At 46.0% G+C, this 12,492-nt stretch overlaps 2 protein-coding genes across 7 annotated transcripts in view; both read right to left on the bottom strand.

The window, feature by feature from the left end:
• ADAP1 (ArfGAP with dual PH domains 1) overlaps window positions 1-9,508 on the bottom strand; it is a 65,257-nt gene extending 55,749 nt beyond the window's left edge. For 3 of the 6 annotated variants that reach the window (XR_007890918.1, XM_051632626.1, XM_051632627.1), the window contains exons 1-2: window positions 8,171-9,508; window positions 1,167-1,341 (exon numbers count right to left, since the gene is read on the bottom strand). Coding sequence is in view for 3 of the 6 variants with exons in the window: in XM_051632626.1 (XP_051488586.1) it covers window positions 1,167-1,341; window positions 8,171-8,218 (223 nt within the window). In the remaining 3 variants the exon portion in view is untranslated. Of the gene's footprint in view, window positions 1-1,166; window positions 1,342-8,170 lie in introns of those variants that run through there. The other 3 variants (XM_051632628.1, XM_051632629.1, XM_051632624.1) reach the window with 3 other exon arrangements.
• A 1,391-nt stretch (window positions 9,509-10,899) lies between these two features.
• LOC127390731 (cytochrome c oxidase assembly protein COX19) overlaps window positions 10,900-12,492 on the bottom strand; it is a 38,056-nt gene continuing 36,463 nt past the window's right edge. Inside the window, exon 4 of the mRNA XM_051632630.1 lies at window positions 10,900-11,426. Coding sequence (XP_051488590.1) covers window positions 11,339-11,426 — 88 coding nt within the window. The 3' untranslated portion in view covers window positions 10,900-11,338. The remainder of the gene's footprint in view (window positions 11,427-12,492) is intronic.

Below are 12,492 nucleotides of genomic sequence, written 5' to 3'. Positions count from 1 at the left end.
CATTTCATATAGGACAGGCAGAACAGGGCCAGCAAGGCCCCACCAGCAGCCATCTTCAGCATTCCAGTCCCATCACAATAAATACTCCAGACTTCACACCATGAAAGCAACAGCCCATGTGGGCAGACGGGACATGGAGAAAGAGGGAGAAAAGTTGGAACTAATTCAGCTAGACTTGAAGATAAACTTTGGTTCAAATTAAGGGCTTGATTCAATCTCATGCATACAAGGTTGTCTCTGTAGATTTACTCCTGGTTTACCCAAGTTTAAGAGGTTGGATATTTCTCCAGTGTCTGTCAGCACAGTGTTGATCCAGGGTGGGCAGTGAGCCTCTCCTGATGGACACTGGCTCCTAAGGATTGTGATTCCTGGTGCAAAGCAGGGAGAGGTTCAGTGCTCACCATCCTACACAGGACAAAGGGCAAAGGTTGCCCTGGCAGGGCTGGCAGGCATCCACACCAGACTGTTCCCTCCTGCCTGTGCCCACAGGAGCCAACACCTCATCTGAGCTTTTCCCCACATTGCCTGTGGGTACAACCTGCTCAGGTATGCTTGAATTTGCTCCTACTTCTTCCAAAATCTCCAGCCAAACTCTGCAGAGACCAATTGTCACTGCCAGCACATCACCCTCAGGCAGATGCTTTCTGTCTCTCCACTGCTAAGTGACTTGTTCAGTCTGGTACACATTTATATACATTTGTATATAAATACTTATGTGTAAAATGTGTTTGTTTGTAAATGCTCACACTTTTAACTCAGGCTTTTCTAAATCACAAGGTTGTTGCCTTAGAAACAGATGTTATTAAGGCCATCTCCTGAGGTGCTAAGCTCAGTGGCAAGTGCAGGCTCTGGAAATGCCAGACTAGGACGTCAGGACAAAGGATGCTCAGATGCACATAGTTTTACCTTCTCCTTGCCCCTCCATCTTAGCTCCTTGCACCCCAGACTGCCTCGTTTTGTTAGGAAAGAGCTGTTTGCATTGCATTTAGTTAATTTTGTAGCCCTAGCTCTGAAAAGGCTGAATCAATGTCACAACCATGCAAGTAAAAGGGTGCTAAAGTCAATCCTTGGTGTGACCCAGGAGCATATTCACAGTGTAACATAGGGAGGCATTACAAATTCCTGCATGAGCAGCAAACCCTAACAGAAATATCAATAATTCATACCACTGCAACAGCATTCCAGCAAAACTCTTTGAAGTAGCAGATAGGCCAGGTTGGATCCCTTAGGCTTCCTCAACACTATAGGAGAGGCAGCTCTTGCAGCTGGAGGTTTGTGTGAAGGAGAACTGGCCACCCACACCCAGGCTAAAGCAGCCAGTTTCCGTTGCAGTAGGGTTTCCTGTTCAGAAAAAAACCCAACAAATCAAAAAAAAAAGAAAAAAAAGAAACTGAAATCCTAGATTTTTCTTTAAAATAAATAAAAAACCTAAACCAACCAACCAAAAACCCAAACAAAAACCCAACTTATTTTCTGGGTTATCCAGTTAAATCAAGAGTGGGTAGAGCTGAGGGAGGAATGCTACAGAGCAGAGAGCTCAGACCAGGGCTGAAAACTGAAAAACTGATACTATGCCAACTTTCTCCAATTTTGAGCAAAATGCTTTATGGACCTGGTGGGATTTTCTGCTGTAGGAGGGGGGAAAGCACTCTGGCTGCATCTGCATGGTCAGGTTAAAGAGGAGGATGTAAGAGAAGATGATGTAAGGGTACAGAAATAACAGAGCGAGGTCCCATGCCTGCAGAGCTGCTCTGCACCTGCACCAGCCCTCCAAGAAGAAAAAGTGTTGTGCATCTCTAAAAAAGTGCCTCACTGCAGAGTAATTTGCAGATCAGAGTTTCATTACACTTGCATAGTGGTTAACTCCATTGGCATGCCCAGTGTCACCAGTGTGACAAAAGGGGACTCCTTTACTCCCTTCAATTCATAGCTGTGCAGGTGACATCACGTACACCAGACCAGAGATCCTCTGCAAGGGAGTGGAAACAGGGAGAGTGAGGAAAGAAAGGAGTGCAGAGCAAAATCTCTCTGCTGATTGACTTCAACACCACTTTCCAGGCTTCCGCAACACCCTGGACCTGAGACCTGCTCTCTCATGGCCACACCACAACAAAAAGGAAAGTAGATTCTACCACTTCTCTAAGCCTGCCCACCATGTGCTCAGGACATCCTTTCTGCTTCTTCTCCCCACACGTTCTGGCCAGCCTGGTTTGGGAGTCAGTGCATGGTCACAGGGGCTGTTCAGTCACTCTGACACGTGGCTGGGAGCCGAGAGACAACCTGGGGGGGGGGGGGGGGAGGTCGTAATTGATGGCTTGAGGATGTTGGCTATTTGTACATTTGCTCTGCAGTACACAGGGACATTTAAAAGGAAGAAAAAATGCCCTGCAACAGTCCTGTTGCTGTTGTACCAAACGTATTTAATATGATATAAAACATGATGTGGAGGGGACAGCTGGGGGAACTGGCTCCATGGCAGCCTCCACGTACCCAACCGGAACTCTGCTGATTTCTACAGCTTAATGATGGGCTCTATTCTGCTCTGAGAAGATGAAATTCGACCAATGAAGTCAATAATTCACCTGCACCAGTGGTAGAGAACTGCTTTTAGCATTATTCCTGATTTACACTAATTAAAAGACTTAGGCCTAGCCTAAGGACAAAGCCAATGTATGTGTGAAGAGACCCACACATCAGGTTATCAGCTCCTCCAAGAAAAGTCAAAGTGATGATTCAGAGTGGGCCATCATCAATCCAGCCTGAGTCAGAGACAGCAGCAGGACAGGTTCAACGTGCAAACTGCAGGGCAAGCACTTATCATGGAAATTGCTTTTGTTCAATTCCAATAACTTAATTTCTTCCTGGCTTAAATGGCTCATCCTTCCAGGAACTGCTTGAAGACATTCAAGCACTTGGAGACTGCATGGTATGATGTCCCATTGCAAGGTGGAGACAGAAATGGAGCAGCCAACTGCTGCCTGCTCTAGGGAACCTGGGAACCGGTGGCTGCTCCTGCCAGGGACCCAGTGCCAAGGGGATGGTGGAGATGCTGTAGCCAGGACCATAGGATGGAGGGGCTGAAGCCCAGCACATCATTTCTGGTCTGGAAGTCCCTGCAGCAGAGCCCAAGTACCTCAGAAAGAAGACAAGCCATTTTAAAAGAGCACAGAGAAGAAGAGAAAATAGTGTAATCATAGGTCCCAGCTGTGGCTTTGGTAGCACGGACTGCTGCCTTTAGCTGCCAGTCGGCCTCAGACATCTGAGACCACAACACTTTCTGTAACATTGCTCAGCTGTGATTTGAATAAAGCATTAGATGAAGCAAAGCTGTGGTTTTTCTCTAGAAAGAGATGAGAAATGACGGCTTGAAGCTGCTGAATTGCTGGAGATGGTAACCGAGCCTCCCCCCAATTAATTTTGTCCACAGAAAGGTGAGGACCATGACTTACCCTTCCTCTAGCTGCTGAGGGGGTTGTTTGGATGTCACTGCATGCCTCCTAAGAGCTCCCACAACATCGAGATACAGAGCAAGCTGCTCCCTTATTTGTTTCAATATGCTTTGCCAAAGAAAAATCAGCAAAGAATTAATTAACAGCAATTATTTCTAGCAACAACAGAGCAGCCCTGCCCCAGAAGCCATGAAAACAACATCATGAGACCCCTGTGGTCAAAAAGCCTTTATAAACAGGTGCAAATATGAACAATTTTATCACAGGCTATAAAAAGAGCCCACGCCAGGTTGGGGAATAGCAGGGGAACAGACATTTCGATGGCTGAGTCCAAACAGCCACCCAGGTGACTTTTGTGGAGGAGCTGTAATAAACAAACCAGAGCAGAAGCACCAACCTGAGTCAAAAAATCAGCAGGTTATTGCTGCAATAGAAGGTTTACTATACCCACCACTCTGTGTTATTAGTGCTGCTAAAGTGATTTACTGTCTAAGTCAGTCTAACCGATTAGAGCTGTGATCTAAAGTACGAGCCAGCTCCAGTTTCAGTGATAAACATCACCCCCCCGCTTATTACTTGCTAAAATAAGCTGAAATAAAGCCATCAATCCAGACATCTCTCTGCTCAAATGAGTCTCTCTTGCTGGCACCACCACACCTGCAAGTCTCCTGCTGTGCAGGCAGAAAGGATGGAGGTAGATGTCCCAGGCATGCTCTCATTTTTCACCCACCTGGTTCTTTTTCGGCAGCCACTGAACTCAGCGTTTCTGTCCCTCTGACCAGAACTCACACATCTCTTGTCACCAAAAGCCCTGCAGTGACTTGGGTCTGGTCACACCTCTGTGCTGCACACACACACATGGAGCACCTCCCTGCAGTAGGAGGCCAGGACACATCTCCTGCCAGGGACGTTCACCTCTGTGTTGTATCCTAGTAGATGGCAGTGGACAGTCCCCCTTTTCCACTGGACTCTGCAGCACAGTTTGGGGAGGGGGGGAACTGAACTGAAACCCACTTTGCTGGCCCCAGTGTTTGTGCACAGACTGTGAACACCTGATCCACAGCATCACCTGTGCTCTCCCATAACCACAGTGGGCTGGGACTGGGCTGCATGGACCCAGCACACATACACCTCCAGATCAAACAAATTTGAATGTGCAGAGTGGGACAGACTCAGGCTGCCTTAGCAACCACTCTGAGCACGCACACACACCAGAGATGTGCCAAACAATAGGCACAGCCCAGAGCCTGTGCTCTGCAAGGGCTGGGTCACAGTGATGGATGGTGAGGATGAAGGATTAAAAGGCAACCAGCTAAATCCACGGGTTAAAGTCAGCACAACATACTTGCCACACCCAGGCTAAAGAGCAAAACTAGGGAGGCAGCCACAGCCATGGAAGCAACCAGCCTCATTACACCCCTGGGATTTCCTATTTGATACTTGTTGGTGGGGATGTGAAGGCTTATTTATCAACAGGGGGTTTTCTCCCGTTTAGTTGAGCACCCTGAGTTACCAGCAATTCTCTCAGCAGCGATCTGATCCGCAGCTTCTGTGCAGTTCCTGAGAGGCAGTGGGAATTCTTTTCCCTATTTGGATCTGCCTGCCCAAAAACTGGTTTCTTCCATGTGGTGAAATCTTTTTGACCATCCAGAAAGCCACGCTACCATGGAACTGTCAGAGCAACCCAGGGGGAAAAGCCCTCTGTAGATGCCAGCAGACTACACCTCTAAGCAGTCTGCAGCACCACATCAAATCCTCAGGGCAGTCCTGGTGCCCCAGATTTTGCAGTGCAACCTTTCTCCTGCCTTGTCCACCAAGGAGAGATTTGTTGCCCCTAAACCCTGCTGAAATCCAGAACACAGTTTTGTAACAGAGAAATGCAAACTGCTCAGATAAAACTGGAGCTGACTCCCTTGCAGAGCATCTCCTCCCATGCGACTGCCTTCCCACATGCTGTCCTTCAGCAGCAGCTTTCCAAGCATCAGAACCAGCCATGTGAGCAGGTTCTTGCTGAACTGGGCTTCCTAGCCAGAAATCCTCCAGAAATCAGAGCTGCCAACTCCTAGAAGGTTACTAAAATAGCCAAAGGACTCAGTTTCCCAAAGGGGCTGCAAAAGCAGATCCCCTGCCTGCTTTTTAAAATCATCAAGATGAAGTTAGAAGCCTGGGCCATCCTGGGTAGGCTTGATTTCTTCACCTTCTGCTGTCTTTTTGCAGTGCTACCACTGCTCCTACAGAGTTTGCCATAAGTCCTAAGGACCTGAACACCAAAGCACCTACAGTACTGAGTGGGTTAAGATATTGCTCGTTATCAGGCAGCAGGACACACAGCCAGAGGGATCCCAACATCCCTCCCACATCAGCAGGCACCTGCCTCACTCTGTGTGGGAGCTGGGAAAGTTTGCTCATGCAGACAGCTACATGTCCCACCAGAGGTGGGGAGGCATGGGGCAGTGAGGGCCGCATTCAACCGACCAGATTGGATGCAATCAAACTGCTTTACCCTCCCAAGAGAGAACTGTGGCCTTTGCTGGGCTGTATGGTGAATGCCAGGCTCATACGGGGTGTTATTCATCCAGCTAAGCCCAGCAGGAATCAGCAAGCACAAGACTGATGCACATGCTAAGTCCCAAGATCTCCTGGAAAAATGAGAATAAACAATCCAGTGGTGAAACAGTCTGCACAGTGCTACAGAGAGCACAAGCATCCAAACCTCTAGAAAGAGCAATGAAAACCTGTCCCTGTATCATCATCAGTGCCCAGAAACAAAAACTGCATCAAGGTCTATCAAGTCCTCTGCACACACACACTGGATTTCTAGGTGACTTTCTATGAAGCTCCTATTTTGAGCAGTGATCAATTATGCATTTCAAGCCATATGGCACCTCCATTCCAGAAGGCAGGCATTTCGTCTTGAAATCTGTAAGCTAGAAAATCTGCATCCTGATGGAAATGCAGCATTGCCAGCTTTTCACAGGAGCAGAACCATTAAATGAAAAAAAGAGAAACAGGGTAAGATTAATCAGACGTCTGATTTCCATTGGAACACCCTGGAAGGGGAAATGGACCCTTGCATGTCCCTTTCCAAAGTCTTTATTTTTAATGAATCTGGATTAAGGCTTTGGTTTTTATGTGCAACCTGACACAATACGTCACATACACAATTTAGCAGGAGGATCTTTTCCAGAAGGGATCTATTGCAGGCAGAGAAGTAACTAAAGTCCACTGGGGCCACTGGATACGTCACCAGAAAGGGCTGTACTCTTGCACACTAGCAGAAGCATCATTCCCTTCCCTGGAATCACAGATCAGAAATGTAGGAACACACTGCTCTCCAGTGGAACCAGAGCATAAAAGGGACTTTTCAGAGCCAACAGCAATGAGTGATGCTGCAGGCTTTCTGCACAGGGAGCAGGCTGCTCCTTCTCTCCCAGCCTGACTACAGTATTTCCTGAGCCTTAACTGCACCAGTGCAACACTCCAGCAGCTTGGTGGAAGCAACATTGCCTCCCAGTGACTCTCCAGGCCTGCTTGGAGTGAGCTAATAACAAGGTGGAATTCAAGAGGACCTCTAACCGACCTAGTTCTCTCCCAGTGCTAGTGCTGGTTAAGCCAAACCTACAACAGCAGCAGTAAGGAAAAGTGATTTTGTTTTCTGCTGCAAGGGGTAATTAATCACCAGCAAAGGCCAACAACTCCATGGTTTCCAAGGGAAACCAAATGGGTGACTACTCCCCGTGTGATGTCCAGGCGCAAGAACAACTGTGGCCTTGAAGCAGGAAGGACAAACTGGGGAGAACGCCTGGAAGAGGATTCAGAGGAGGATCAAGCATGAAGGTCACCTGGCTACACCCTTTGCCTGTGTGTAGCTATACTCACAGCCCCAAACACCCACTTCAAAGGTGCCTACAGACACAACCCTTCTGCTGCACCAGGTATCCCACTCCCAGGTGGCAGATGCAGCAACAACCCTCCCTTAGCACAGAGGCACAGGCTCACTGTGCTCCTACAAAGGACTTTGGACCATGGCCCGCTTCCAGCTCAAGCACAGGAGGCTCACTTTCTACAGGCTTTTCTACGAAGGAACGCGTAGAGCCTTAGAAACACTTATTAAACCCTTTCTTCCTTGTTCTGCAGGTCATTGCAGTTGTCTGGAGAGATACACCTAGAGCTCAAGGTCTCCCAGGAAGACATAACGAGGTTGGCTTGCAGCAATGTTCTTTCTGTAAATAACTGCAGTGATCAAGGTTAAGTTCTTTGCGGTTGAATTGATTCTAATCCGAGCAAAGAAAGAGGGAATGTGTGGGCAAGGCTCTCCTAAGTGCCAACGTGCTCTGCTAACCTGGAGCCCTCCAGGGACTTCCTGGGCAGGATCCCAAGCAGGAGGATGGCTACAGTTATGGTGTGAATGAGGCTTTGCTGAAGAAAAGCTACAGGAAAGACAATTACAGCCCCCTCACTGATCGATTTCTATTACTGTGTTAACAGCTCACATAGATCTTCACTCCAACAGAGTCAACACTTCCTTCTGCTTCAGGCTCCCCCCTCCACACCCGGATGGCTCCAGCCAGGCTGCCAGGCTGCACATCCAACCCTGCTGAACCTTGTTTCACAGCTGTTTGCACTTCCCCAGCTGGCAGGGGCTGCTGGCAGGTGCTGCTCCAGGGCAGCAGGTGGGCAGGCTCCTGGCAGGAAGATGAACACACTTGCCTGGGACTCACCTCGCTCCTGATGCCACACAGCAGCTCCCCAGCTCCAAATAGCTCCATCAAGATGTTGGTGCCCCTGACAAACGACCTCCTCCACAGCACACAAGCCTCAACTCGGCCTTTCCAGCACGCAGATTTTCCCAACCTGGTGTCAGGCTTCTGGAGAGGTTCCTCCTTGGTATGGGAACAGGAAAGGGAACTACAAACTTAAGGCTTTTCCTTTGCCTTACACACTGCTGTCATTTGAAGCATCCCCCAGGCAAGGCTAGAATAAAGAGGTTTATACAGAAAGACTTAACAATCTCTATATTGGCAGGAATAAATTCCAAGAGAATTCTGGGACTTCTCCTAGATGACTCCGGTGCTGCAGGGACTTGTCCCATAAAGCAAGTTGGGAAGATTGTTTGACCCCAGGCTCAGCACTAATTAATGGCTTGTTTTTCCACCACTCAGCTGCATTAGAAGATCTCAATCAAGATCAACAGATGGCCCACATAGCTCTGAGCTCACCTGGCAGCTCCACTCAGCATTATTTCCTCCAGCTAATGCCTCACAGCCAGGAAATACATGCCTCTGTCAATTCCCCAAGTTTTCAACCATCTCCTCACAGCCCTTTTCTTGTCCTGGCAGGAAGGGGACAGCGTTGTGAAGTTGACTCACCACGCTGGGAGGCAGGATGAAACGCTCCCGTGGATCTAGGATGATGAGGCTGCATCTTCTTCAGGCTGGTAAAAGCTACAAACCTCTCCCCCCAGCGTTCCCTCCTAGAATGGCAATCACTGTTTCTGCAGTTACTTAGAGAAGTTACTGGTGGCTCAGCAGCATAGTCTGTTCTGTTGGCTACCTTGCTGTGAACACCCCAGGAGGACCCCAAGCCTACATGTAGCACAGAGCACTGCTCACATCTCAGTGCCACTCAATTTTTTAAAACTGCTTCTTTCTCCACCATCCCTCTTGCAGCAGGTCTAAAATTTGGGCCTTGATCACTATAAACATGAGTCCCCAGTGGCCTCTCCTTCAGCGTGTAACGTCAGGCAGTTCAGTTGAACAGTAAGCATCTCCCCAGCTCAGAAGTCAAAATTCAACCACTCCAGACTTCCAGAAACTTCACCTCTTTTCCTCTACAGTAATCCAGAGGACACAGTTGGTATCGTTTCAGGAGAAAATCTGCATCCAAGTCATGAAGTAACTGTTTGGCCAAATGGCAGCACAGCACAACACAACATCCCAAAGATGGAGCTCCCATGAAGAACAGCCTGGATTACTCCACCACCACCAGTGGGTTCTTTCATACCTACCAGGGATTCACTTCACCTTATAATATTCTGGGAGCACAGAAGCATGAAATTTGATTTCTTTCTTCTGAAGATGATGGAGATTATTTTTAATAATTCTTACTTGCTATCACTGAAAGAAAGCTCTTGTTCAGGGATTTAATATAAAGTCTTTTAATATCTGTTTCAGCAATAAAATCCCTGCTTTCTCTTCAATAGATGTACTAATTTCACCAAAGCATATAATTTAAATAGTAGAATGAAATATGATTAAATATGCAGCAGCAAGAAAACATTCCTTTCAAACAGGGACCCAGTCCAAACTATCTGCAGTCTGTTCAATCAGATTAAACCCCTGCAACAATTTAAATCCCAGCTTCAACCATCAATATCAAGAGCAAAAAACATTCTTTTACCCTTTCCTGGATCTCTGTGTGAACAGGTGCATGGCAGAGACAACCAGAAGCAAAATAATTGATAGCAGACAGCAGGAAAGGGGAGATGTATCGAACAGAGCACATCAAGTGAAGGAGAAAGTGCAAAACTGCCTTGGCAAAAAGCGTGTGTTGCTCTCTGCAGGCCCTGCCCCTAGAGCTTGCCATTTGATAGGCAGGTGCACAGGGAAGTGACTCACTGGGTTTAAAAAAGGAAACAAAACACCAACCCCAAAAATAAAAAACAACAAATCCCAAACAAACAAAAATGCAAAAATAAACATGAAGAAGGGGACAGGGCAGGAAATACAGTGGAAAACACATCCAGAGGATTTACAAATTTGTCTGCATGAAACACACTTCTAGGGGACTAATGGCACAAATGACTTTGGCTTGAACTCTATTAATTAGTATGTGCAAGAGAAATACCACTGGCTTTGATAATTGATGGTAAGTTATATATTAAACTACTGTTAAAGAAACATGTCAGGGATCTTAAAAGACATGTTCAGACCAGACTGCACATCTGTACAGCTGCTGCAGCACCTTCTCCACTTATGGGCTGCAGCTACCTGTTTGGGAATGTATTTCTTAAATAGCTAACTCCTCATCTACCATGTTTTATAACATAAACCATTTGTTTTTAAAATAAAATTCTTGAGACATGTTTATATATGCAGTTCACAGATACTTAGAACACGAATAAATACCACTCCTGTCTCCACACCAGCATCATCATGAAGATATTAAAAAAAAAAATATGGAAGCTTCACTCAGATAAGTGAATAGATCCAGAATGAAACATTCCCAGTTAAATGGTTAAAGAAAGACAGATGAACATGGCTGGCATGATAAATAAAAGTACAATCACTACCTGGCTGATGGTGTCTGGAACTAGAAATAATCTGCCCATTTTCATGAAGTTTCAAAGACTGAAAAAATCCCCACCCTAGTATCCAAGTGCTTCCTATAGCAGCATGAGAAAAGATCACCCCAAAGACGGGGATTAATACCAGTATTTACTAGAAAGCAATTTGCAAGTGCCACAATAGCTTTATTTCCTCAACAAGTAATTGCTGTAACCATATTAGCAACGGCCACATGTGATTAACCTATAGCTTAAGATCTACAGAAAAAAGGGTTGGGGTTTTTTTCTCTTCTAAAAGAAGACTTCAAGGTTCTTGCAAAGACATGGAGAACACTAGAGGCAACAATTGATTCCTCCCAGGCAAAACATTCTTATGGATCTTTCAAAACAGGCTAGAGAAATCAAAAGAAAAAAGTAAATACCTGAGGAAAGCAGATACAGGCAGTATTTTTGCTCACTTCAAAAATCTTATTGCAGGAAAATTAAACTTTGAAAAAAGGTTCCTTCAGGAAACACTTCCCATTGCAGCATGAACAGAACGTACAATATGTACTACGTAAGAGTCATGCTGCCCACACATGAGGAGCAAAGTTGTCTCTCTTCATTACATCTTTTCAGGTTTTGCTTCTGACTTCTCATCTATCAGATCTTTAAATCCCAATTTTTCCAGAGGTTCGTTAGCCATAAGTTGCCTAAGTTAAAACAACAAAACAACAAAAACATTAGGCAGAATACAGACTACAACCAAGAGAAGAGCAGCATTTTCTAGTTCATTTAATGTGATGTATTCTAAAATTTATTCTAAATAAATCTACCCTAAATCCAAGACATCCATACAGAGTGACAACCAGCTGGCAGAGCCTCAGAAACTTCAATTTTGAGAAAACAATATTCAGGATTTTTTTTTCCTAACAGTAGTTTTCCAGTTAAATGTGTAGTTTCCTGATATTAGACACCGAGTAAAAATTTGCTCAGAATCTGACCCGATTCTTGGTTATCTTCAAATTAACAGACTGAGTAAGAGCTTCCCAAAATTCTACCTGTGCCACTTACCAGATTTTTAAGTGAACTGAGGTGTAGAACAGCTTTTGTGCTGCCACTATATTTCACTGTAGTGATTTTCAAACTGGTTTGGATTTGCAGCTTCCCTCAGCACCAGCCCATGAAGTGTGTGCCAGTGTCCTTGTACTGAAGTGCACTTAAGTAACAGCCAATGAGCTCCTCAACTCACCACTTGAACAGAAAGCAATGCAAAGGAATGCAAGAACAGAAACATCCCCAGAAAACCAATCACCAACACTTCTTTTTTCACGTGAACTGAGGAACAAGTTCAAGGCTTAACTTAACGGTGAGAAAGGTGGTTGTGCACAGTGGAAGCTGGCCAGTTGTTGCAGTTATAGTACAGAGAATGCCAGGTTGGAAGGGACCTCAAAGATCATCTGGTCCAACATTTCTATGTAATAATATAGTTTAAAAGAGATGGCCCAGCACCCTGCCAGGTTGAGTCCTAAACTGTCCACTGCAGCTGAATCCAACTTCCCCTTAGGAGATTATTTCAATATCTAACTGTTCTCATGGTGAAATATTTTCTTCGGGAGTCCAACTGGACTCTCCCCAGGAGCAACTTGTGCCCATTACCCCTCATCTCAAAGGGGCATCTCCATCTTCTTGGCAGCCACCCTTTATGCACCGGTACATGGCAAGGAGGTCTCCCCTGCACCTTGTCTTCTCAAGGCTGAACAAACCCAGTTCTCTCAC

This window comes from Apus apus, chromosome 14 (assembly GCF_020740795.1).
Source record: "Apus apus isolate bApuApu2 chromosome 14, bApuApu2.pri.cur, whole genome shotgun sequence".
NCBI classification, from domain to species: Eukaryota; Metazoa; Chordata; class Aves; order Apodiformes; family Apodidae; genus Apus; species Apus apus.
Note: the sequence above shows the minus strand (reverse complement) of the source record. Positions and strands in the feature narration are given on the sequence as shown.